The sequence below is a fragment of the Xiphophorus hellerii genome, chromosome 2 (genome assembly GCF_003331165.1).
Source record: "Xiphophorus hellerii strain 12219 chromosome 2, Xiphophorus_hellerii-4.1, whole genome shotgun sequence".
Lineage (NCBI taxonomy): Eukaryota > Metazoa > Chordata > Actinopteri > Cyprinodontiformes > Poeciliidae > Xiphophorus > Xiphophorus hellerii.
The window spans coordinates 21,805,809-21,830,609 of record NC_045673.1 but is presented as its reverse complement, the minus strand read 5'-3'; the positions used below and the strand labels follow the sequence as shown (position 1 = coordinate 21,830,609).

Genomic DNA, 24,801 nt, shown 5'->3' with positions numbered 1-24,801 from the left:
TGTGAAGCCTAACACAGACTGGCGATGCTTTAAGGTGCTAACACACATTTTATGTCGTATTTCTGTGACCCATTTCGTCCCTGAAGACGCATCCGTCCAGCTCATGGCTCATGTTTGAGATTTATTGCAGAGGAAGAGGGCTCCCTATGGGAATTGGTCTGGGTTTTTTTTTGTTGTTGTTATTGTATTTTTCATTTTTGGCCACAAAAACTGGCGGTAAAGCATCACAGAAATGCTTACAGCTGAACCGCTTTTAATAAACGAGAAAATACACTCGTCCCTCTTAGTTTTCTGCCTCCTTTTGGCTTTTCTAAGCAACAGCGCCGAGCATGCGCCGCAGTTTTGTTTTTTGTTTTTTTTTTAGGGAGCAACAGCAGCCGCATCGCAAAATCCTCATCCAGATGGCTGATTCACAAAGTCAGACTCCACGCTTCAGCTGTCGGACGGAGCGGTCAGTCGCTCCTACCTGGACGGCGGCTCTGATTCCCCCCCCCGGGCTTTCACCCAGTGTGCGTGAGGAGTGTGTGAATAACGCGAGCCGAATCGCAGGCCAGGTGGAAAGAAACGCCCACTGAACACCCAGGTCACGTCTTCTCGCTTGTTCGCCGCCTGGCTGGCGCTGCGGCCCAGTTGTTCCCGGGTCTTAATCAGAGAGAGGCTCGTTGCCTCACAGCGGGGCTCACAACAGGACACCTGGGTTAGAAAAGCCCAGCAGGCCGGAAGCTTTGCCAGGGGATTAAAAACGGAAGAGGAAGGCCTGCTGGCCAAAGGAGGAGAGAGATTATCTTCTTCCTCTCCTTGCTCCACTTAGGTTGGGGTAAAATATGTAGGGCAAAGCCTGGTTAGCGTTGTGTTCTTCACTAAAGCCTGTGTTGTAATATAAAAAAAAAAGTTTTTTTTTTTTTTGTTGTTTTTTACATGAAATTAAGATGATGGACAAACCTGACCATCTTCTTCATGAGACTGTCATTAGCTGAGTTCCCATTAAACTCAGCTAGAATTGCACAAATTGAAATTATGAGAATAAATTTGCTTTCGATTTAAGAAATCGGAAACTCTGCGATTTAGAAAAAAAAAAAAAAAGTTACAATTTTGGATAAAAAACAAAGCTGTGCTGGGATGAAGTGGTTTTTCAGCCATGTGTAGCTGTAATGAAAGCGCTTCTTTTTTCACATCACACAAGTCACGTGATCAACAGTCGGCTGTTACTACTGGCGGAAACCACGAAGAAGACAAGAGGAAGTAGTCTTCTTCCTGGTTTGTAGTTCCACTAGAGCGCTCTTAGTATCACACTCTTCTTCAAACGTTGTGTGTCATTTGAAAGTGTTGAATCCATTGATCTTCTGTAAAATCCCAGATTACAGTTTCCCCAAAACGCTGCATTTAGAGCAGCCTTTGATGCCGACGCCTTGCACTTCTTCACACGTGATTTTAATTGGGTTTCTTATTATTTAATGGAAACACCGCAATTGCAAAATTGTATTTTTTCGACATCGGCAGACTACACAAAAAGATTTGCGCATATTTATTGAAAAGCCGTGTCTTCAGTCGGAAGCCTCTTCAAAGTCGTTGTGATACGGACCGCTACAGGAGATCTTTCCTGCCCACCGCCGTCACCATCTACAACAATTCCTTAATTAAATGAGCTGCAACAACATTTAATTTTCTCTTTGGAATCAATAAAGTATTTTTGAATTTGCCAACTTGAAACACCGGAGGACTGCAAAATGAGCTGCTCGTTTTGCGAAAGGGAGCCCGATCCCGATCAGCAGCTGGAGGCCGGGTGCTGCTGCATGTGCGTGTTTGTGCACCAATTAGATATTGATGGCGGTCGAACAGGAAGCCAGGGGGAGGGGTGCAGTGCCACGAATGCTTTGGCTGCTCTTTTCCCACGTGTGTCTTGCTGTAGCGTTAATGAGATCTCCGTCACTGAATCTGGGGCCTGTCTTGCCTTGGAGCTAATTCCAGCCCCTTAAGCTGCTGATGCTCTGAGGAGGCAAGTTAAGTAAACGAACCGCGAGCACGTCCACAGATCCCCAGTGGGCAGAGTGTTGTGAAGCCAAAGCTCCAGCCACGGTTGCCTCTGCACGCCGGAGATCTTAAGAGCATCGCTCCAGGTATCGATTGGAATCTGGAGGCTTTGTCTTCTGTGATTAGCTCCCCTGAGTGAGAAAAAGTCAGGAAATAACGGAGTAAAAATTGCATTGATTGAAAACAAAAAACTATATTAAGAACCTGTTCAGCAATGAAAATGAAAGTCCTCTTGCAGGTGCATCTTTTTTTTTTTGTCAGCCACAAAGTTTTTTTTTTTTTTTTTAACAATAAAAATCAGAAAATTGTGCCAAATTCTCAATTTTCAAACCAAGTATGACGCGTCGTTGGGGGATATGAGTGGACTTAAGGTATCATTGTGACACCTTACATCCGAAATGACTATTTCAGGTGCAAAATGAGCAAAACAACAGAGGATGAATGTGTAGAATAACCAGCACTTCAACATTTTTGTTGTTGCAAATACTGAAGTAAAGGAAAACCTAATCTGAAATCATTCTGCCCTTTCAAGTAAAACGTTTGCTGAGTTGTTTGTGGTTAACCCCACACCATGCTTCATGTGGAGGAAGCCCCTTTTTTTCATGTAAATCTCCACATTATATTCCCACAACCTTGGAGGACGTACCTGGAAAAAAGACAAAACCCAAACCACTTTGTTCATTTCGACATATCTTGGACTTTGTCTTAATCTTTTCACATTCTTTCAGCGCGTTGCCAAAGTTGTCTAGACTTCAGAGTTCAGTGAGTTGGTGCCGATCCAAGAGTGAAATGTTCTGCTCTTCTTGGGAGTTGAACACTTGTGTCGTCACCTTGGAGCGCCATTCCTGCAAGGGATAAACAATTCCAATCAATAGATTTCCATAAGTTGGATTTTAAACTCCTCATTGTATTCTCTGCTAACCTTACACTGCAGGTTTGGGCATCTAACGGCGTAGAACCTGTTTACTGGATGTACGCACAACTCCTAACGCCCCTGCTCCCCCCCCCCCCCCCCCCCCCCCCCGCAGCGGTATTATCGTTTTTTAATATCGGACGACCTTTTAGGGTAAATACCTGGAGCTCTTTTTGTATTGTTTGTGTCTTTACAAGTCTGAACTGTTTCTGCAGTCTCCTTGTTTTTTGCCTGTCCAGTTGTTTGGTGCAGCTCCCATAAACGGACTGATTTAAACACTATAAACTTGTCAAAGCGTCTATCAGATCTTAGCAGCTGAACAGCTCACCACCACTTTAGAGTCTCATAATCTCATTTGTTGTGAAGCTGTTTATCTTGCCTTTCTGTCAGTGCAATGAGTGGTTCTCACTCTGGACGTGCATTTGCTCTTCCGCACACAGAAATCTGGCCTCTTCCCTCTCCGCTGGCGTTTCCTGATAAAAATGAGGAACTGGAAAAACTCCTCTTAAGAAAACCCGATTTGTTGTCCTTTCTTTTTTGACCTGCTCTTCCTTTGTCGGCACCAGTTATTCAGATTTTCATATTGCTTGGCAACTGCGTACAGTAGCTCAGGATTTCTGGTTGATAGGTGAAGGTTGTGCACATCAGAGCTGTGAAATCTAGGTTCACTGGAAGACGATGGAAAACAAAATGCTTGACTCTAAATCTGTTGGTCCTGAAGCTTCGCTTTCTGAAACTTTGAGCTGTAAAGCACAAACGTGTGCATGTCACTGCAGCCGATTTGAGTCTTGATCTACAGTATTTCCATCCAGTGAACTCAACATTTAAACCCAGCCAGCTGTATTACAGAACACAGTGCTGTCTAATGCCTCCTACTGAATTTAATCCCGTCTGAAGTTCCCCTTTTTTTGTTTTTGGTTTCAACAAAAGTTTACATTTATGAAAGGGAGCTAAATTGACTTTTTTTTAAAGATTTATATTATCCTATAATGTCATGCGCTTTCGCCCCCCCTTCCCTCATCCCCCCGCACAGCTCCTGCAGACTAGCGGCAGCAGCAACTTGTATACACCTGGTGGAATTTCGCATCTGTTGAGCTTATCATGCTACAAACAGTTGTAAACAGCCTTGTTTTGATGACTGGTGACGATTGAGCATCAGAAAACGCAGGAGGTTCTTAAAGAGACAGAGGCCAGTTTCAAGGTGTCTGATACGGCTATGACGAGATTTTTAAAAAAAAGAAAACGATAAGATAAAGGTGACGAGCGAGGAAAGAAGAAGCTGAGATAATCCACCAGGCTCACAGAAGGCCAGTTCAGAATAGTCCAATGTTTTGCTCTTAGTCATTCCTGGGTGTTTTTAGTTGTGTGTTTTGAGTCATTGTCCTGCTGGAAGACTCATGACCTGCAACTTAGAATAAGCTTTCCGACTCTAGGCAGCGCATTTCTCTCCAGAATACCTCGATCGTCCTGAGATTTCAGAGAGGTGCCAACAGTTTTGTCCACAAGTGTTATTCAGGCTAGAAAAGTTGGCTACTTGAATTTTAAAAAGTATCTATAAATTATTGTAAGACAAGCAAATGTCTCTATGGATTGGGCCCAGATCAGTCCTGACCTGCTGATCAGCTGTCAATTTAAAACTGTCTTTGCTAAAGATGTGCAAGAAACATTTCAAGATCTGCAAATAAAAATTTTTTCTTCAAAGTTAATTCAAGTGAATTTTCTGTTTTGAGTAATTAAATGCACCAAAACTCAGAACTAAATATATTTTTTGTCTATTAACACATCAACCAACAGTATGTAGTTTGATGCCCTTTTGTGTAAATTAGAAAAATGTCTTAATTTTCTGTCATATTAAAAATTACTGCAAAAGCCAAACAACAAATCACTCTTTTTTTTTATTTTTCATGCCTAATAGACATGAAAATAAAAATCATAATTGATCAAAATTGGAATCAACACCTTGCAGAAATCTGGAAGTTTTTAAAGGTTATTTAAACCCCGATCAGATCTTACAGGCAGATCAATAATGAAAAAACTTTAAATTAATGGAACTGTGTCTGATCGGAAAGTAGTTTATACAGCCACTACATGGGGAAGATGGTAAAGGTGAGTGAACAGAATATTTAAAAAAAAAAGGAATTATTTTTACACTTTTTAAAATAAATCGATATCTAGATAATCTTAAGAAATACAGGCTTTGTGTGTTTTATACATGAGACCTGAGCTGTATTTGTCTGGAAATGTGCTTTCTGCCTGGGCTGAACAAGCCATGAACGTATTAAAATCAGTGATAATCGCCTCAGGGCAACTCGCTATGCGCAGAAAAATTAAGATGCTTTTTCTGCCTGAAAAAGCTCTGCATGCGCCACGTGGAATTGCTGTCGAGACCTTGAACGCTTTGAATACAGCAGCCAGGCAACAAAGATGTTCCAAGTCCTTTGGAAGACCACATATCGCCCGTCACCGTCCTGAGGCTACGCTGGCTGTCGAAGGACACGTTTTTTTTTGTTTGTTTCTTTTTTTTCCTTTTCTGGATCTTCTTGTGTTTATGGTCCTTTGTCCACACTGGAGGTGAAGCTCAGGTTGTTGAAAACCTCTTCGCTGAAATAATTGACCCTGTGGAATCTGGCGAGCCGTTCTGTGGCTGCAGAAAAACTGTAAAGCGTCATTTTTTCCTGATGTTTCGGTCCAACAGGAAGAACTTTATAGTACGTACCACGTTTTTGCTGATTGCTTTCTAAGTAATCGTCACTGCAACGTTCACCACACTTACTGCATAGATCCCCTGTTTGCCTGACATCATGTTTCTGTTTTCTCTAACCTCTATCAAATTTTTGCTGAGCTAAAAAAAAAACAAACCGAAAAAAAAAGCAAAACAGAAACATTTTATATGTTGATGCATTTGTAGAGCAAAAATAAAAGCAGGAGTTTCTCTTTAAAATTGCAAGGTTGTTCAGTGTTTGCCCTCCTAATCACATTTAGAAATGGGTGGCACAATTTAGTTTTCACAAAACAAAACATTTCCAAATATTTGAATTTTTATTTTACTTTTTGTTTTGTGTTTTTTTTTACTGGCAAAGCACAGCAATATGTGGGCAAGAGGAAGCAGATTAAGAGAAAAGTCTGGTGATATCAGCATTTTTCCTAGCTTGGCTTACAATAATGCTAGAGGTAAACCTTTACATTTTTTTTTAAAAAAAGGACAAGTTTTCACTCTGACACTTCCACATGCCCCTGACCATAGCTGCTGCAACCGATAACTTTGACATTCTTTAAATGTTGTTAAATGTCACATGGAGGCCGCATCGCCTCGCTTACATTCACTTCTTCACAGCTGAAGTTAGAAGCTATTGATTAAGTCGCTGGCTCCTACAGTTTACTGTTGCCAGGCACTGTGGCACCTGTTGCCGTGACGCAGCGCTCTGTGGTTCTGGAGGATAATCAGACAGCACCCAAAGAGTTCTGGCGCTGCTCGGGAGCTCAAGCGCAGACAGGAAAGCCTGCAGTGACTGTTGAGAGATAACAAAGCTGCTTATAGCCACACCAGGATGTAATAGCCTACGTTAGCAGTAGCATTTTAAACTAGCTTCAGTGTTGAACGTGTAGCAGCAGAATGCCCAGTCGATTCAGCATTCGTTGTACATGTTGACACTTCGTTGATCTAGTTTGTTAAACAAAAAGTCTGTCATGAGGTAAAAGTCAATCACTCTTTTAAATGCTTCAAAGACCTCACGTCCATAATCAACAAAAGGTCAATGCTACTGATAAAATGAAATAATTTTCTTTGGGTGAATTAATGTAACAGTTTATGTACTTGTTAGACAGATTTATTGATGATATTGGTTGTTTTTGTGTGTGTGACGGATCTGGAGTCAGTAATCTGTGACTGTTATTGTTTTGTGGGGTGGATGGTTATTTAAAAAGAAAAAAAAAACCTGTCAGCACAACTAATGGATCATTCTTTTTCTTTAATTTACATATCTAAAACATACTATAGAGCAACTTAGTTGCTGGTTTTTTTTTCTGGTATTGCTGAAGTTTGTTCCCTGACATCCGAGCTGATGGCTCCTTGTAAGTGCCCAACTTTTTTCGGTAACCCAAAACTAGATAAGTACAGACAAAGGAAATGACCAGGAAATGAAATGTACTCACTGAATCTGCTGTGGGAGTGTTTATAAATGTGACTTTATTATTATTTATTTTTTTTACAACTTTTGTGCTTTCAACCATATTTAAGGACCTCGCTGATACTTAAAACAGCTACATTGAGTCTTCTTCTCACAGTGACAACTTCCACATCGAAGAGTGTTGTTGTCAACGGCTCACTGACCTACTTTTAGCATGTGGGTGATAAGCATCTATTAAGGTGAGAATAATTGGCTTTTCGCATTTCTGACTGATCGTTTACCAGCGTGGGCTGGTTAAGCTGAAAATCAGATGATTCTGGTCACCCGATGATTTGTGGCACATCTTCACTTTCAGATTCTGCTGAATGGCACATTCCTCATATTAGATGGTCTCTTGATAAAGACTGCAGCTCAGCACTGGTTGGATTTGTGGCTGTGATAGTTATGCCACTGCTTTGACTTAGCCACCCCAGCAAAACCAAAAAAAGAAACAGTACTATGAATATGTATAAGGTGAAATCAAAGGGGAAATTTACTATATTTGGTGGTGGCCCCTACTGAATGGCAGCCTCGCTTTTGCCAGTCTGCTCCAGGGCAGCTGCAGCTACAATGTAGCACACAGTATCAGTGTGTGAATGTGTGTACAAAAGGGTGAATGACTGACTGTACTGTAACGCACGCTGGAGTCTCTGGACTTGATCAGAGTGCTGCTCACTGTTACCACAGATGGATGTTAAACTGATCCGGCAGCCTGATAAACAGACATAGACATGACAGATCAACTACAATCCTAATCCACTGTAATCCTAATCCAATTAGAAGATACCTGAAAAAAAAAAAAAGCAAATGTTGAATAATTAATTACTTTAATTACTAAATATGTCCTTCTGGCTAAAAGGCAACATAGTGTGGAAATATGATCCGGGTGAATTGGTTTCATATTGGTAACCAGGATCGGCGTGCGTTTTATTGCTATTTGGCGAACTCACAGCTAAATGCATGAAATCAGGAGGACAATACAGATGGCACCTTTGAATCCAACAGTGCAGAGCTAAAAAAAAACAAGCCGCTTGAACCTCATTCAGAGGACACTCGCTGAATGTGGTCATGAGGATGTTTTATGGACGGTTTTATCGGCTTTGGCCAAAAATGACCAAGAGCCATCGAGTTAGCCAGATATGGTTATTTTAGTGAATTTTCTTTTCTAACAATCCTAAGCCTGTACCATGTTTTACAGTGACGTTCGGTGAAAGAGCGGTGAAAGTACGAAGCGACAGCAGGAAATCGGAGAAGTCCTGAAAACGTAGCATTAGCCTACCACCATTTTGTTATTATTATTAGCTTTATGAGGAGGGGAAACAGAACAAAACAAAACACTGTATGCTTTTGAAACCGAAGCAGTGAGAAATGTGGAAAAATTGCAAGGGATTTGTGTTTGATTAGTGGAATAAATGGGTGATATTACGTAAAAACAGTAAATGCTTGTTTTTAAAGCATCCAAAATTAATATATATATATATATATATATATATATATATATATATATATATATATATATATATATATATATATCATGTAAGATTAATTAACATTTGAAGTATGGGAGAGTTTGAATTTATCTGTAACTAATTTGATGCATTACTGAAGTTATGGTCACATCAGAGCTCAGTTTGGGTCACTAAGCGTTACATTTCTAAGACCAGAGTAAAATTGAGGTAAAAGTGAAAAACATTGGAATGATGACATTACCACCACACTTAAATTTCTGAAAGAACTTCTTAATGAGATGAAATCTGTGCAGCATTTTAAGCGTTTTTTTGTTAGTTTTTTTTTTCCAACACATTTTGCAGGAGAATGACTTGATATCCCTGCGACAGACTGGCGACCTGTCCAGGGTGACCCCCGCCTCTCACCCGGAACGTTAGCTGGAGAGGCACCAGCACCTCCCGACCCCACTAAGGGACAAGGGTGTTAGAAAATGGATGGATGGATGACTTGATATCCAAGTAAAATAGCTCTTTTATGTTGCACAGGCTTTTGCCCAAACATCCATCCATTTTTCATTTTAGGAGAGAAACCCAGGCCCCCACCTTTCAGTGACTCTCAGTTTGGGCCCGTCCCAACTAGAAGAGAACCCGTGGTAGACCCAGATTACCCTGGAGGGGATTATATGTCCCTTCTGACATGGGAAGGCTTTGGGATCCCCAAGAATGAGCTGGAGAGTGTCTCCAAACTGCCTGGCATCTGGTCTGAACTTCAGCATATTCTTATGGTGTTGTACACAATCGGAGCCACGAAACAATCACATTTGATCTGTTTAATCACTGGCTCACTGCCACTAATGTTATACTCATCTCTTGTCACCATAACAAAACATCTTATAGTTATCTTTAAAACAAAAACACTGAGAATTTGTTAGGTACCAGTAAAAGTCAAAAACCCTGATAAAGATGCGACTGCCGCAGTTTTATCACAGTCTGACCCACATCCTCTCAACTAGGTGTGATCACAGGTTGTTGTTTTTACATCAGTGGTCACAACCTAAATAAACTTTTGCGTTTCAGCGAGTACGTAGTCATCACTTATCTGATAAAGTGTTTTGAAACCTCAGACGGTTTGACCAAGCCGGTCAAAACAAGGCTCATAAAACGTCACCGCAAAGTTCAGAGACTGTCCGGTTTAAATTAACAAAATGAAAACACGGCTTCTTGTAGAAAGTGTTCATATCCCTAACGTGGACTTTTGTTAAGAGCGCAGCTTATGGAAGAAGATGAGAGCAAAGTTTAACTTTGCCGTCACCATAGCAACACCAAGGTGGTGGCAACTAAGAACCTGTGAGAGGCTGCAAAAGACTCCAGACTGATTTGGAGACTTTTACTGTTAATTTATGGCTAAAAAATGAAAAAATATGAAGTGCATAAGTTAGTTTGTGTTGCTCTACTGCTTAAATTATTGTAAACACTGGGATTTGTAGCTGTAAACAGGCAATATTTTAAAAAAGTTCAAGTGGTATAAGTGGGATACTTTTGCAAGGTATTCTTGAACAGGGTAGTGTGAATCCTGCCACTGATACATCAGGCAACTTAACACAGAAATAAATTTGTCAATTGACGTGGTGAAAGGATCCTCCATTTTGGGTCAGGCTGTAGGCGTTGCTGCAAGGTGACTCTGACCGGGCGGCTCCCCGGCCGGCAGCTTCACCTTCATCATCATCAGCTCTCGACTTTTCCATCATGTTGCATAACCGCCTGCCGTGATGCATCTTACAGAAGATGATTCAGTGCGATTACTCAGCAGCAGCAGCAGCAGCAGCAGCAGCAGCAGCACAATACCTGCACCGGCCTCCAGCATCCAGAAGCAGAGCCTCAGTTATTCAACCCCAGAGCTCCTGCGCCGCCGTCGGCTCCTCCCCGCGTTTTTCCGCAGTCGGCCCCCAGCAGGCAGGCGGGGCTGTGAAAAGTTTTCTAGGCTGGGCTCGCTCTGCATCTGCAGCAACAGCCGCCGGTTTCACAAGGAGCCCACTTTCGCATTAGTCAGCCGGCTTTTGGCCTGGCTGTCTGCACATTGTGTGACTGCAGACTGTCACACTCTGCTCATAGGGACATCCAGAGCTGTGAGCACAGAGCGCTGCAAAGGAAGCCTGCATTCATTTGTAATGCATAACAGGTCGAGATAAGATTGAAATCGAATGGAGATTTTTCTGATGTCTGGTGCTGAACTCGTTAAGATGCACCGCAGCCACACGCATAAGTACATCAAAAAATATATACAGTTTGCATTTAATATATATATATAAAATCATCTGTATTCTCCCGTTAATCACCTTCTGCTATCCATTCGTTGGTCAGGTAATCCAAAAATAACCAACAGATCAGCCCTGCACTATATTGATGTCAAGCAGAAAGAGATGGGCTTTTCACATGTTGATGTCAGAAGTATTTTTTAGCTGCAGATGCAGCTACTGATGATCAATCGTTCATTATAGGAAAACCATGTTGTTACATTTTAAGCAATAAAATATTTAGATTCCCACTTAAAAAAAAGGAAATTATTTGTTTACATGCATCTTTTAACGGCTAAAAACAAACAAAAAAATCTGCAGAATGTGACAATTTTGTTATCCAATTAATCGACTAGCTAAAAATAATCGTTACTTTGCAACAGAGCAGCTCACTGGATTAAATGTTTGAAAACTGTTGGCTATGGTGGAGATTCAGCAGCTTTACCATGTGCATGTCTCTGCCACACGCCGAAGATGCTCTTTTTCTGTGAACTGTGGCTTCGTCGAGTAAATGCGTTTGCAGCCTAGATTGTCAGGGTTCATGCTCTGACAAATCAAGGGAAGTGGCGGCCTTGAGTCAAGCTGTCATTCACAGGAAGTGATGTATTTGCTTGTCAGTGTGGTGAACCGGGTGGGGGTACAAAATGTAGCTCAGCACAATTTCCCATTGAGATCACAGGTTTCCTGTGGTTTTCATCAGCGTGCCTCTTCTCCTGCAGAGAGAAAGAGAGAGAGCGAGGAGCTCTGAAAAAAAAAACAACAAAAAAATAAACCCGCTGCTCGCTTGCGCGCTTCTCGGCACGCAGATGGTCGAGGAAAGGCGCTTCTCCCGACGTCCACACCAGCTGTGGAGATCCGTGGTGTGTGCTGCTGCTGAATGGGAGCGATGCTCATTGTCCCCACGGCCAGAGCTGCAGTGGGAAGACGGCGCTCTAATAGGCCGACAAGTAGCTCTTCGCCGACACCCTCCCAGCGTTTACATTTTCTCGCGCGTCGTGTGTCAGAATGAGGACACGTCAGAGGGGCCCACGCGCCGCCGAGCTCGCTCTGTCGTGTTTGCGGTGATTGCGTTAAACCCCGCCGCACCTGAAGCCATGCAGGTGCTCTGTTGGTGCGCAGCTTGTTTGTGTGCTGCGTGCCCAGGCCGCCTCTCCCTCCGTGTGTGATGGAGGATTGAGGGATTAGTGTGGCCGTGGTGCGACTCGCAGTACCTGACCGTGGCACTGAACTCAGAGGCTTTAGGGAGGAAGTTATTACACGCCTGGCACATCATCGATGCTCTAAAGAAATTGATTTATTAAACAAAACACCTAAAATGCGATTTTCGACGTTTTCTGAAAGGTTTGGTGCATTTGTTCTTACCCTCCTCCATCACTCTGTTGAACCTCAATAAGATAAACGGTTATATTTAGAGGTCACCTGATTATATGGTATAAATATCTGGATCCCCACTTAACTATTAGCTGCAAGACGTCAAAGGTTTGTTAAATATGGGTGCATTCACACCAGTCCTGTTTGGTCCCTTTTAATCAAACTCCAGTTCATTTGCTTAGAAAATGCGGTTCGTTTGGGGAGATGTGAATGCAAAACTGAACTCTGATGTGGACCAAAAAAACCAAACTCTGGTTCACCTAAAACCCTACATCTGGTTAAGTTGAAGTGAACTCTGGGGCAGGTCATATGTGAATGCCAAGCGGACGGGAGACCGCTCAAAAAGCAGGAAGTGAACACTAGCGCAAGGCATTCTGGGTAAATAAAACCTAAACAACCACGCAACTCTAGCTGCTAGCGTGAGAAATGGCTTGTGGTCTTTTACCAACAACGAGACAACTGCTGATTGTTTACATTTCAAGAAGCAGGAAGTTGCTCAGTGTCTTCTTCAGAGGTTTTGTCGTTTCCTTCTGTGGTTCTTGGTGCAGCGCCACCACAGGCGAGGGAATGAACGGGTTCTCCAAAGGCTTTGGTTTGTTTGACACGGTGCAGTGTGACAGCGAACCGCGCCAGCTGAAAATGTAACAGATTTAGGGCAAATCAGCACCTTGAACTCATGGACAGCTGGACAGGGAGTAACAATCGGTCTGTGGTTAGCTCAGAGTGCTTTCTTTTCCAAGTTAAAGGAAGTTTGAAGCAGAACATCAAAGTCAATATTTAATGCGCCATGCTGCTATCTTTCCTCAGGTGAATGCAGATATGATGTCAAGGAAAAAGCTTGAGTCATCACTTCAGGTCACCTTCTGCTGCTCTGTTGTCCTGCTGTGATGCTCGCTTTCCCTCCGGGGTTGCTTTTAGCAGCGAACAGGGGTCTGTGTCACTACTATTTGAATGTGGAAAAATACAAAAAATAATCAGTTGCGCATAATTATGTTGCACAAGACTGGAATTGTGATTATTTGATACATTTTTCCATTAAGTTTTTTCGTTTATAGCATCAGGGGAACCAAATAAGCTCATACCAAAAGGAATGTTTTAAAATCAGCTGGGTTTTTTTTTTTTCATAATTATTGTAATCCAAATTAGAGTCCAGGGGTGTACCGCGCCTCTCGCCCGGAACACTGGCTGGAGATCGGCACCAGCACCTTCTGACTCCTTTAGGGACAAGGGTGTAAGAAAATGGATGGATGGATGCAAAGTCATTGTTGCAATGCTCCTTATCTATACTGGTCTTTGCCATTTTTAAGGGATTTTTGACACCAGTTCTGTTTATTTTTCTTCTTTCTTTAAGCTCAATACATTTCTCTCGCTCAGACCTGGTCCTCTTACAGTCCTTAACAGAGAAAAGCCGAAGCAAAAGTCAGCAGTCAGTGGTGTAAATGCAGTTGCTGATGAAACAGCGTTTGCTTTCATATTTGAAGAGCCTTTAAAACAACTCAGAGATCCAAAGTGATGTGCAAAGGACTTGATTCCAACTTTTTTCTTTGACTCACCTTGATCGTCCAATCGTTGCTATAGACCTGTTTCATGTCGTTTTGTAAGTGAAATGATTTATAATCAGGACAAAAACAAAAGTTATGTCATGATAATGGAATATTTTTCACTCTATTTTGAGGTGAGTAAATTTGCAGCATCAACGTGTTTCAGAATAGCTCACCTGGTTTGTTCCTCTAAAAGGCTTTCTGTGTCTGAAAATCTAGATGCGTTTAAATGCACTATGTAAACAACAAAATCTATACCAAAGTGGTTGTTCAAGGTTTGTCTCACTTTGTTTTAAAGGGATTCTAAAAAAAAAAAAAAAAAAGCTCTGGTGTTTGCATCATAGTCACTTTGTTTAGTTTAAAATCAAAAGATTTTTTTTATTTATGTTTTCATCAATGAGTTAGCCAGAGATCAAAACCACCATATTTTCCCTTGGTATACTCTGATTGATATCCTGATTGATTCAGGCCATATGCTGAAAAATATTTCCCCCTCTACTCATTAAATGCATCAAAACTTAGAATTTCTTCCATTTTTTTATATCTAGAAACTCATCAAACAAGAGCATTAGTCATTTTAGTGTGCAACAGGAAAGTCCTGAAACAAAGCATGAAAACATTAGAATTGGCTTAAAACATTTCTATGGGAAAAAATGTCTCATATTGTCTTGTAAAATAATAATAATTAAAAAAACCCAGGTTCCAGTTAATTGGAGATAACTGCAGCATTTTAGGTCGTGTCAGCTTCAGTCCTGGTGAATGTGACCCAAAAGAGTTGCAGCTTTTCAGCTCTATCCCGGATGCTGACATGAAGCCAATCAAAACATATGCAGAGGGAAAAGAGCGTGTGACACGAGGAGGGGAAAAGTAACCACTGTGTCTGCTTTGCAAGACTTATTATATCTGTGGTATCATAGCAACAGATGGATTGCTTGAGCAAATATTCCCCTAATTCTGTATTTGCTTTGTTTTTAAACACGCTCGTGTGTGGAGGCAGATGGTAGAAAAAGACGAGCTATCTGCCCCGCTAAATGGCAGATTTTCTTTTTCTTTTTTTAGGACAGGTGGGGGTTAAAAGTGTTTGCCGTGCGTTTGGCCGCGCGGCGGGTGGTTGACCACAGCCATGGACTTTCCCGAGTCTCAGTAAATATTCACAATATGCTGTTTGTGTACTCTGGCCCGTCTGCCTCTGAGTGCCCGCTCTCCGCTCACTGACGATGTGTCAATATTGTCTGAGCTCGTATATGGCTGAACTGACATGCCCCCCACCCCTTCCTCTCTCTATCTCTCCTTTTTTTGTCTGTGACCTGCAGCGGTGCGTTTTCTGAGGTGGTGATGGCTCGCGAGAAAGCCACAGGAAAGATGGTGGCCATCAAGTGCATCCCCAAGAAGGCGCTCAAGGGGAAGGAGACGAGCATCGAGAACGAGATCGCCGTGCTTAGGAAGTACGTCCCGCCGAGTGACCGAGCTGTTTTCTGGGGTAGAGCTCTAGGAAAGGGTCGCCCACCTTGTTTTATCCTCGGGCCAAGCTGTGGTTCTCTTGCTCTCTTTTCTCTGGCCGCTTATTTAGTCTCTGTTTATTTAGCCGTCACTGACGAGCTTAAGTGGCTGCCCTGTCTAGTCCCAGCTATTGATATACACACACACACACGCCCACCCCCCCACACACACACCTGCCCAGGTGGCTTTGATAAGATTGCACTGACACCAGGTGACACATCCTCCTCCAGGGGCTGATATATCAATACTCAGAGCAGCTCAGTTATCAGTCATTTTTAAAGTGAGCATTGCATTGCTTGGCTGTAGTTGCTTGGTTACAGCTGCATTTTCCTCTCTCTCTTTTTTTCTGTCTTTCTCTTGGTTTGTGATCTGTTTTCTTTCTGCCACTCTTTATGCTCTCTTCTCATCTCTGACAGTCCTCTAACTGCAGCCTCATTTTCATTCCAGACTTGGAAAGGAGAGAAGTTGTGAAGGTTGTTTGGTCCTTTGAGGCTTTCACCTCCTCCTCCTCCAACTCCGCCTCACTCTTTTTAAACGCTCACCCTTTTTGAAGACCTTTTGTCAACTTTATTTTACGCTGCCTGTAGCTTCTTCTCGCCCGCCCGGCCACATGCACTCAGTGCTTTTATTTTTCGTTTATCCTGAGGTTTTATAGTTTAACATGAAGGCAATCATTCCCCTTGGGGGTTTGCACAAATTTTTGCCATGGTTTCATGTGGTAGACCAACACAAAGTCGTGCATAAGCGTGAAGTGGAAGGAAATGATTCATTTCTTTCAAAAGATGCCGTATATTTCAGTTTAGCTCCCTTTATTTTTACACCTTGAAAAAAATCCAGCGTGACTTCCTTTGGATTTCACATAGGCTGCGGTGCATCAGTTTATTTTGTTTGTTTGTTTTTTGTTTTGCCCAAATGGGACCCATATCCGACTATTTTTCTGCATTCTGAACGGCCCAATTGGGATCTTTTTCCAAATCTGATTTGAGCCTCTTTCATATGTAAAGCAATACAAAAATCGATTGTTTTCAAGGCGCCCACAATCTGAACGATCATGTTGCATTTAATCCGCGTTTTACATCATTAAGGTGAGACACGCATCATAGGTTTGCACCAGAAGAAGCCAAATTGGACGCAAACAAAGGGTGATTAAAAAAAAAAACATCATGATTATGAAATTATAAAAGACGTAGCATCATGCACTTCTGGCTCTGACTGCACATCCAAACAGATTTCTCTACAGAAGTTGCAGTCAGTGCGCCACAACATGCAATTTCTATTAGATGTTCTTTCTTTTTATTAGCTTCCTTTATCTTGAATAAACTTTAAAACAGACAGTGGCGTCCACCATGTCACATACGTCACTAAACGGTGCGTTATGTGACGTCAGTGTTCTTATTCTGTCCATGCCGGTCGCATTGGGGTCGTAAACCCAGAGCGAAAGCGAGTGTTTTATTTTTTTTATCACAGACAAAGAAGCTAGCCAAAAAACAAAAAAAAAATTATGGAAAAACTGTTACTTTTGAGATTAGCATTAGCATTGTTTTCCAGGAGGAAAACAGCTCCAAACATGCACCAAGAATTGCAATAGAAGGGTTTAAATAAAATGGTCCAATGCTAGAATGGTCCAGAGTTCACACCAAAGACCTAATCGAAAAGTCTTGAAAGTTGCTGTCTATTGACGACTCCATTGACTCTGACTGAGCCAGAGGTATTTTGCACATAAGAATACGGCATTTCAGTCCGTAAGTGTGCGAAGCTGCAGAAGGTAGACGTTACTCCTGAAGGTCTTAGAGTCTAATTGAAGCAGAACGTGGTTTTATAAGGTCTATTTCTGGCACATACTGAATTAAATTACACTACAAATTTCTACTTTATTTTACCCTACTTGAAATAAAAATGTAAATGAATGTATCATTTTCATCCCGCTTCACTTTACACACAACTGCATGTTGGTATTTCTCACAATAAGACACGTAACACATTGTGGTCGTGGTGTGACAAAATGCAGATAAGTTCAGCCCTTTTTGCAACGCACCATATTTGACAAGCGCACATTTCTTCTAACAAAGAAGTGTAACAGAAAGACAAGACAGATCTGCTTTCTGTCGGCCGGGTGTCATTTTAAGAGACGGCTGAAGGCGGTTTCAGCTGTTGCTAAGCGGATTTTCTCTTCTCCCCCCCTCCAGGATAAAACATGAGAATATTGTGGCTCTGGAGGACATCTACGAAAGCTCCAATCACCTGTACCTCATAATGCAGCTGTAAGTACATCAGCCCACCATGCTGTTAGTTTAGGTCAGCTCTCGGCCTCCCATTTGGCCCGTCATTTCGATAATGTGCTGCATGCTGAGCCTGAGTGAGCGTCTGCGGTGCCCTTGAGGCATCTTTGCTTAAGTGAATGCAGCAATGTGTAAAAAAAAAGAGTAAGTTGTTACTTCAGCTATGCTTCTTAATAAAGAAGTAAGGTCTCTTGGTTGGATTCAGGTGACGATATTGATGCTACTGTCTTTTCTGAGTAAGTGTGAAACCGAATCAGGAGTCATTCTGTCTTAATATCTGAACAAACTGCAGTTATTTTACAGCCAAGGCAACAAATGTTGATGGAAAACTTAATGCGCGCTTGTCGTTGACAGAGACTTGGAGATGCTCAGTTCAAGAAAATCTCCATAAAACCGAAACTTATCTTCACATTTCATCTTTTCATAGATTACACATGTAAGATGCTGTAGCTAATGTAAGTTTAAGCTTCAGGAATCATTCAGGTTAGTTGAAGCATAATTCAGTCGGTCTCTCACATAGATGTGAAGCAGTTCTCTCAACTTCTTTAAAACATTGCTTCAGCTCCTTGAGGTTAGTTCATTTAAGTTCCCATCACGCCCTTGAGGTCGAGGTCTGAACTTTGACTGGGCCATTACATCATAGTAGTTCTCATTTTTTTTTCTTTTTTTGTTCTGTTGTCGATGGGCTGCTGGTGTTGACATCAATGTCCTGTTGAAGATACAGTTTTGGCAAAGCGTTAGCTGTCTGACAGATAACCTTATATTTTATTGTATAACATTTTCACATACAGATGGTGACTTAATGACAGGGAATTACTCACAACTTGACTCTGAAAAATAAGCCCAAATCTTCCCCCCATCCCCTGCGCCGCTGTGGTCGACATCTGCCATGAGGCGTTTGTGCAAATGGGCTGAGTTTGAGTTTGAAATATTTCCAGTTTGGTCTGATCCATCCAACAGACATGGTTCATCCAGGTGGATTCAGCTCTAACTTAGCAAGTTGTGCTGCCGTTTGCCTTTTTTTCTGGCAACTCTTCCAAATAAACCATACTAGTTAAGCTGTTAGCCATAGCTTGACCTTTGACATTTAACATGCTAACTGAGGCCTGAGATTAACCTTTTGGGTATTTTGACATTTCTCTAAGCATTCTAGGATCTGATCTGGTGGGAACTCTTAGAACATTTGGCAAAAGTATTAAATATTATTAAATTATGATTCACCTGTAACTTTTAGCTTGAAAGTGCAAACTTAACTCAGGTTTTATTAACAAAACTTTGGGTTTTCTCTAATTTTGATAGGGCTTAGAAAGAGTAGTAGAGACATTGTGTTATGATAAAGAAATGTTGATATTGTTATTGTAATTAAATATTGTCCTGAAACTGTCCAGCCCAAGTAAGGATCTGAAAGTTAATTTATGTTTTTATTTCTTTACAAAATGGTAACTAATCAAGTTTCATTTTAGTGTTAAATTTTAAACCGCAAATTATTTAGTTCAGATTACTGTAATATTACATTATTAGTCACTTTTACGGCACAGGTTTTACCAAATATATTGTAAACTTTAACTCATCTCCCTGAGGCGAATGAAACTCTTACCATTAGTTTCTTTCACTGTGTAAAATGCACATCTTCATGATTTTAAAACCCCTTCTCCCACATTTTATTTTACAGCGTTTGTGACTAAACCATCTGTATTTTACCAATGACTCGCTGCCCTCCCTTTGTCTCTGAAAGCTGCTTGCTGTTGCCTTTCCCTCATTCTGAAATAAACACTGATTGCCAGTCATCTGTGAAAGCAGAGACGTACTCACACTTGGTGCTACACTTAATGAGTCACTTGTTATGCCTTTGCCTCGTCTAATTGCAGATTGAAGGAGCTCAGAATGGCTGCCTCATCAAGCCCAAACGCTGCAGAGACGCATAATGTTGTTGTGTATTATAATGTTAGTGTGTCGATACTATTGGGAACGTTTATATGAACAATATAATTGGGTAATCATTTTTGTCCTTTCAAAAAACACTTAACATAGTTTGCAGTTGTACCTGTTTTGTTTTTTTTCTCTCTCTGTTTGACGTTGCGTCAACCACCCCACTAGCGGGCTTGAATTTTGGCCCATTCCTCCTGACAGAACTAATGTAGCTCTATGTTGGCTTCTATAAAATGTTGAGTTTGATTTACTTTGGTAACTAACTTAGCATCATGATTGGAGTCATTGTTCCTTTAATGAACAAATCTGTGCTCAAACTTTAATTTTCAGTTTGCTTCAGTGTTTCCACATAAAGTTATTTCTTTACGGTTTTGTCCGTTTTGTAAACTCCAGCAGTCTCTCCTGCACCATGCTACTCACACACGATGCGGCCGCCACCGCACTTCCCATTTGGGATGCTGCTCCTCCTGTTTCCTCCAAATGTAATGATGGTCATTGTGGTCAAACAATTTAGCTTTAGCTTCACCAGAACACAAGACTAATCCCCAACAATTAAGGTCTATCTTCCTGAGTGCATTTGAAAACTACAAGCTAATTTTTTAAGTTGCATTTGGAGCTCGGCTTCTTCCTCTCTTTCATGTTGCTACTTGGATCATTTAATGATTATTTTGCCCGTTTCTGTCAGCGTCTTTACAAGGCCCTCTGCTTCTGGAAGTATTTTTGAGTTGTCGCCTTAAAATATATTCACAGATGTGCCTCTAATTGTTTCCACCTTGTGAGTTACTCAAAGGCTTTACCAAGCTTGGCATCATCGTCTTGGCTTTCCCAAATTCTTGGAAGTAAGTAACAAAAATAAACAAAAAACCAAACAAAACTTTTTCATTATTCTGATATTTAGCTAATAGAAATAATTTTGGTTATCCTACCTGACCTAACCATGAAAGGTTTGGTTTGATTTAATGTCAGACAGTGAGGGGGGGAAATGGTCTGGAGGTGGGTTACGTCCCGGACAATTCATCCCTGGTACTGTTGTCACATGAGGCAGCATCAAAAACAAACCTCAGCTCATCTATGGCCAATAAAAATAATTACAACCAGTAAAAAGACAACCTAGTTTAAATATCACAATCTGTCTGTGCATACCAAGAAAACTGTCTAAAAAGATTTCTGAGTAGAATTTCCACTCTAGATAGCAGTAAGGAGCAGAACATCTTCAGCTTTTAACGTGCCTCTAAAACACAGTATTACAGTATTTTATTATTAACGACAATAAAAGAGTTAGATCTGATCTTCATTCCCTACATCTGGCTGGCCAGATAACGCGAGTTAGAAACCCCAAAGGATATTAATGGGACAGGTGTCCAGCAAGCTTATGACGTCCATAATCCTTTATGGAAATGAGAGAAGAAAAAAACCCCCAAACATCATGCAAAACATTGCTGCTATGATTTTACCTGAACGTTGCTCAGCGACTCTAATAATCGCTATCAAAATAAGAGAATCTGCATATATTTTGTTGCTACTTTTAGCTTCAAAGAGGACAGAAAATTAAAAATGTGAACACTAAGGAGTTTTGAACTCAATACAGGAATACTGGGTCAAATGAACTTCACTCAAATTCAATAATCACCTGCCTGCTAACCTCAGTCAGTCAGTTGCAGTGTTACAGAAGACATCAACAAAACTGAATAAAAAGTTGTTTTCAAAACAAACTTATGAAAATGGGATGAAATATAAATTACAGTGGTGGTCTCTCTACAAATATGTATTTATGTTTAATGTATCTTCATGATGAATATGTTGATTTTTCAATTAGGTGGATTGATGGTACAAATGTCCAATTTGAATACATTTTAAAAACAAGAAATCGATCCACCTGTTTGAATTCATCGTAGGTTTTCTCAACTTCAGCTGTGATCAAGCTTATTCATATAGACTAAAACATATAAATACTCCACCACATACATTTAAACTTTTAGCAGGTGGTGTTGCCATCAACAAGGTTTATCCCCCTGGAACATTTGACCACTTTTCATTGCAGAAAGGGTGCGGTTGATTCAAACCAGCAGGTTTCCTGAGACATACTCAGCTTTTATTAATTATGGTGAAGCCAGAAATATTCAACAAGCGTAATGCCAGATTTCTTTATCTATCACAAAACCAGCTTTGTTGTTTCTGTTGTCATATTGGACTTGTTTTAGAGGTCCGGTTAGCTCAGGTGAAAGAACATCGGTCACGATGTTTAGCAATAACTCGGAAACACTGACGCCTATTATCAGTCCCTCCAGGATGTTGCAATGTTGTTGGGGGGTTTTTTTTGTGATTGTTGCGGCCTAAAATTACCGATTTGCCGGCAGCTTTTCCGAAAAGTTAAGATTTACTTTTGCCATAATATTGTTTCACAAAAGGTTGAAATTCCTGCACATTCTAAGCTTCGTTTTTCTTTCCCTTTTTCTCATCAAGTTGTAATCACTCCTTACCTGACCTCTGGCCTAATGTCTCCTCTCTCTCTCTCTTTGCTCTTCCTCTCGTGACAATAAAGATTTCTTTTAAATGTGTGGAAAACAACAGTGAGCACAACCTTCGTACAGAAACAAAGGAAAATCAGGTTTATTCCTGGCATTAACTAGCAAGCAAGGGATGTAAAATATTGAACAACAACATTAGTATTCTGGTTTACAAGCTTAATGTGATATACTAGCATGGATTAACTCAATGGTGGCCAAAGTGTGGGGCGCGACCCCTAGAGGGGGCGCAGTGCCATTGCAGGGGGGGCGCGGAAAGAGGTATGGATGAATAAAAAAAATAAAAACAAAACAAAAACAACAAAAACAACAGTAAAGATGGTTTGTAGTGTGTTTTGTTGCAACCTGAAGTGTAAAATAAACTTCAGTGGAGTTTGAAAACAAAATATGTGTATAAGTTTATGTCTGGTTGAATGATGTGTGTGCCCAGTTGATTATGTTTTTCTTTTGGGGGGGGGGTTTATTGTAATCTTTGGGAACCACTGGATTAACTAATCATTTAAAGCCCACTAGATCTTCTTCATGCTATTTGTTCTTTTTTTTCTGTGTCATTTCTTGTGTTGCTTTTTGCGCCAACAGGGTTTCTGGTGGCGAGCTGTTTGACCGGATCGTAGAAAAGGGCTTCTACACTGAGATGGATGCCAGTCGGCTAATTCGTCAGGTTCTGGACGCCGTCAATTATCTTCACTCCATGGGCATAGTGCACAGGGACCTGAAGGTACGGCAGTATTTCACATTTGGTGTGTAGGCGTGTTTTTTTTTTTTGCCTGAGAGGGGGAGTCCCTGGCATTGAAACCTGCGTGGGTTTCTGTCACACGTTACGGTGATCACCCATAGAGATTAAATGTCAGGGGATTTTCCTTCTCGGTAAACTGTAGGAACTGTAGGCTCTTTAAACGACAAATCCATCCGACTTCTTAGCCTGGATGGTTTGAGACGAGGGAGACTGACCCAGTGGCTGCTTCCTGTTTGTGTTTTCAGCCCGAGAACCTGCTCTACTTTAGTCCTCACGACGATTCAAAGATCATGATCAGTGACTTTGGCCTGTCCAAGATGGAGGGCACAGGTGGCGTCATGGCCACAGCCTGCGGGACGCCTGGATATGTCGGTAAGGTTGCCCTCCCAGCTGTGGCTGTGGGAAAAAGTGCAAGCTGTTCTTTGCAAATACTCATACCTCATTTCATGTTTACTAGACTGCAGTTATAAACCTCAGTTTATTTCATTTGGAGTTTTTGTGATAGACCAAATTTATTTACAAATGAGAAAAGTGAAAAGTTTAGTATGCAAATGTAGTTGGCCCCCATTTTCCTTAAACATTCTTAAATAAAATCCAGATTAACCAGTTTCATTCAGAAACCCAAACATTTTTCTCCAGCTACTAGATTCCTCTGCACAGATGAAAGTATTTCTGATCAATAAAACATTTCATTGTTTCAGCTCCTGAGGTTCTGGCGCAGAAGCCGTACAGTAAAGCAGTGGACTGCTGGTCCATTGGGGTCATCGCTTATATTCTGTGAGTACTTGTCATTATCTAGCATTTAAAATTTGAACAATTTTTTTAGTTTGCTTTATGAATGAACATGGCCTCAGAACAGAAACCAGCAGGGAGCTTAAACATCGTTCACACCGCATGAAAAGCATGTAAAATAAAAATGACAATTCAAGAATCAGAAAACGTCCTAATCTCGGTCGCAGCTTTGTGACGTCTACAAGATCACAAACATTCAGCCAGGATTGTCACTGACAGAGATTGTTGCTTAACCTTAAGTTAATTATTGAAATGCATCCAGATTCCAGGTTGAAGCTCATTCATTAGTAACCTACCTATGCGGTGGGCAGCCAGAGGGATCCTTACAGCTCCAGTAACACGGAGGTTTTCAGTAGAGAGTGTTGCACAAAGGTTGCCAGTCTTGTTAAGCGAAAGAGTTTCACTGATTAGCAAGCAAAAAAATCTAATCCATTGATTAAGCGATAAGAGTTTGAAGTTTTAAATTTTTCCACATCTGTTTGTAGAAAATACCCAGTTTTATTTTCAGATGAAAAACCTAAATGTCTATTTTTCTCTATATGAGAAGGGTTAAAACTGGATCCCTATTGTCCTGGTTTCTTTTTTTATGTTCTTGAAAATCCCTCAGAGCCGTCTTCTGTTGCATTACATAGGGAAAGAAAAATCCATCTGCCAGTAAATCTAGATTAGCTCTCGTTCTCACTAAAACCAGGAAGATAGAGCACATAACACCAGTTTTAAAGTCTCTACACTGGCTCCCTGTAGCTCAAAGAATAGACTTTAAAATACTGTTGTTAGTTTACAAATCACTGAACGGCTTAGCACCACAATACATTAAAGATCTGCTGTTGTTGTATCAACCTTCCAGACCTCTCAGGTCTTCTGGTTCTGGTTCTGCTCTGCATCCCCAGAACCAGAACCAAACCAGGAGAAGCAGCTTTCAGCATCTATGCACCACAAATTTGGAACAAACTTCCAGAAAACTGTAAAACAGCTGAAACACTGAGTGCCTTTAAATCTCGACTAAAAACCCACCTGGTTAGGATTGTATTTGAAACGTAATCAATTACAAATTTATTGATGGAACTTGACTTAATGCTTTGTTTTGATTGTTGATTCTATCTTGCATTGTGTTTCTGTTTGTAATGATGTAAAGCACTTTGAAATGCCTTGCTGCTGAAATGTGCTATACAAATAAAATCTGATTGATTGATTGATTGATTGATTGATTGATTGATTGATTGATTGATTGATTAGGTCACTGTAAATCCTTTTAGATTCGGGTTGAAGACTCTAA

At 41.0% G+C, this 24,801-nt stretch overlaps 1 protein-coding gene across 2 annotated transcripts in view; it reads left to right on the top strand.

The window, feature by feature from the left end:
- Positions 1-24,801, top strand: part of LOC116735831 (calcium/calmodulin-dependent protein kinase type 1D-like) — a 34,747-nt gene that overhangs the window by 3,643 nt on the left and 6,303 nt on the right. Inside the window, exons 1-6 of one of the 2 annotated variants that reach the window (XM_032587978.1) lie at positions 14,106-14,907; positions 15,078-15,209; positions 17,451-17,525; positions 22,577-22,715; positions 22,979-23,105; positions 23,435-23,510. In XM_032587978.1, the coding sequence (XP_032443869.1) occupies positions 14,888-14,907; positions 15,078-15,209; positions 17,451-17,525; positions 22,577-22,715; positions 22,979-23,105; positions 23,435-23,510 (569 nt within the window). In that variant the 5' untranslated portion in view covers positions 14,106-14,887. Of the gene's footprint in view, positions 1-14,105; positions 14,908-15,077; positions 15,210-17,450; positions 17,526-22,576; positions 22,716-22,978; positions 23,106-23,434; positions 23,511-24,801 lie in introns of those variants that run through there. The other variant, XM_032587970.1, reaches the window with a different exon arrangement.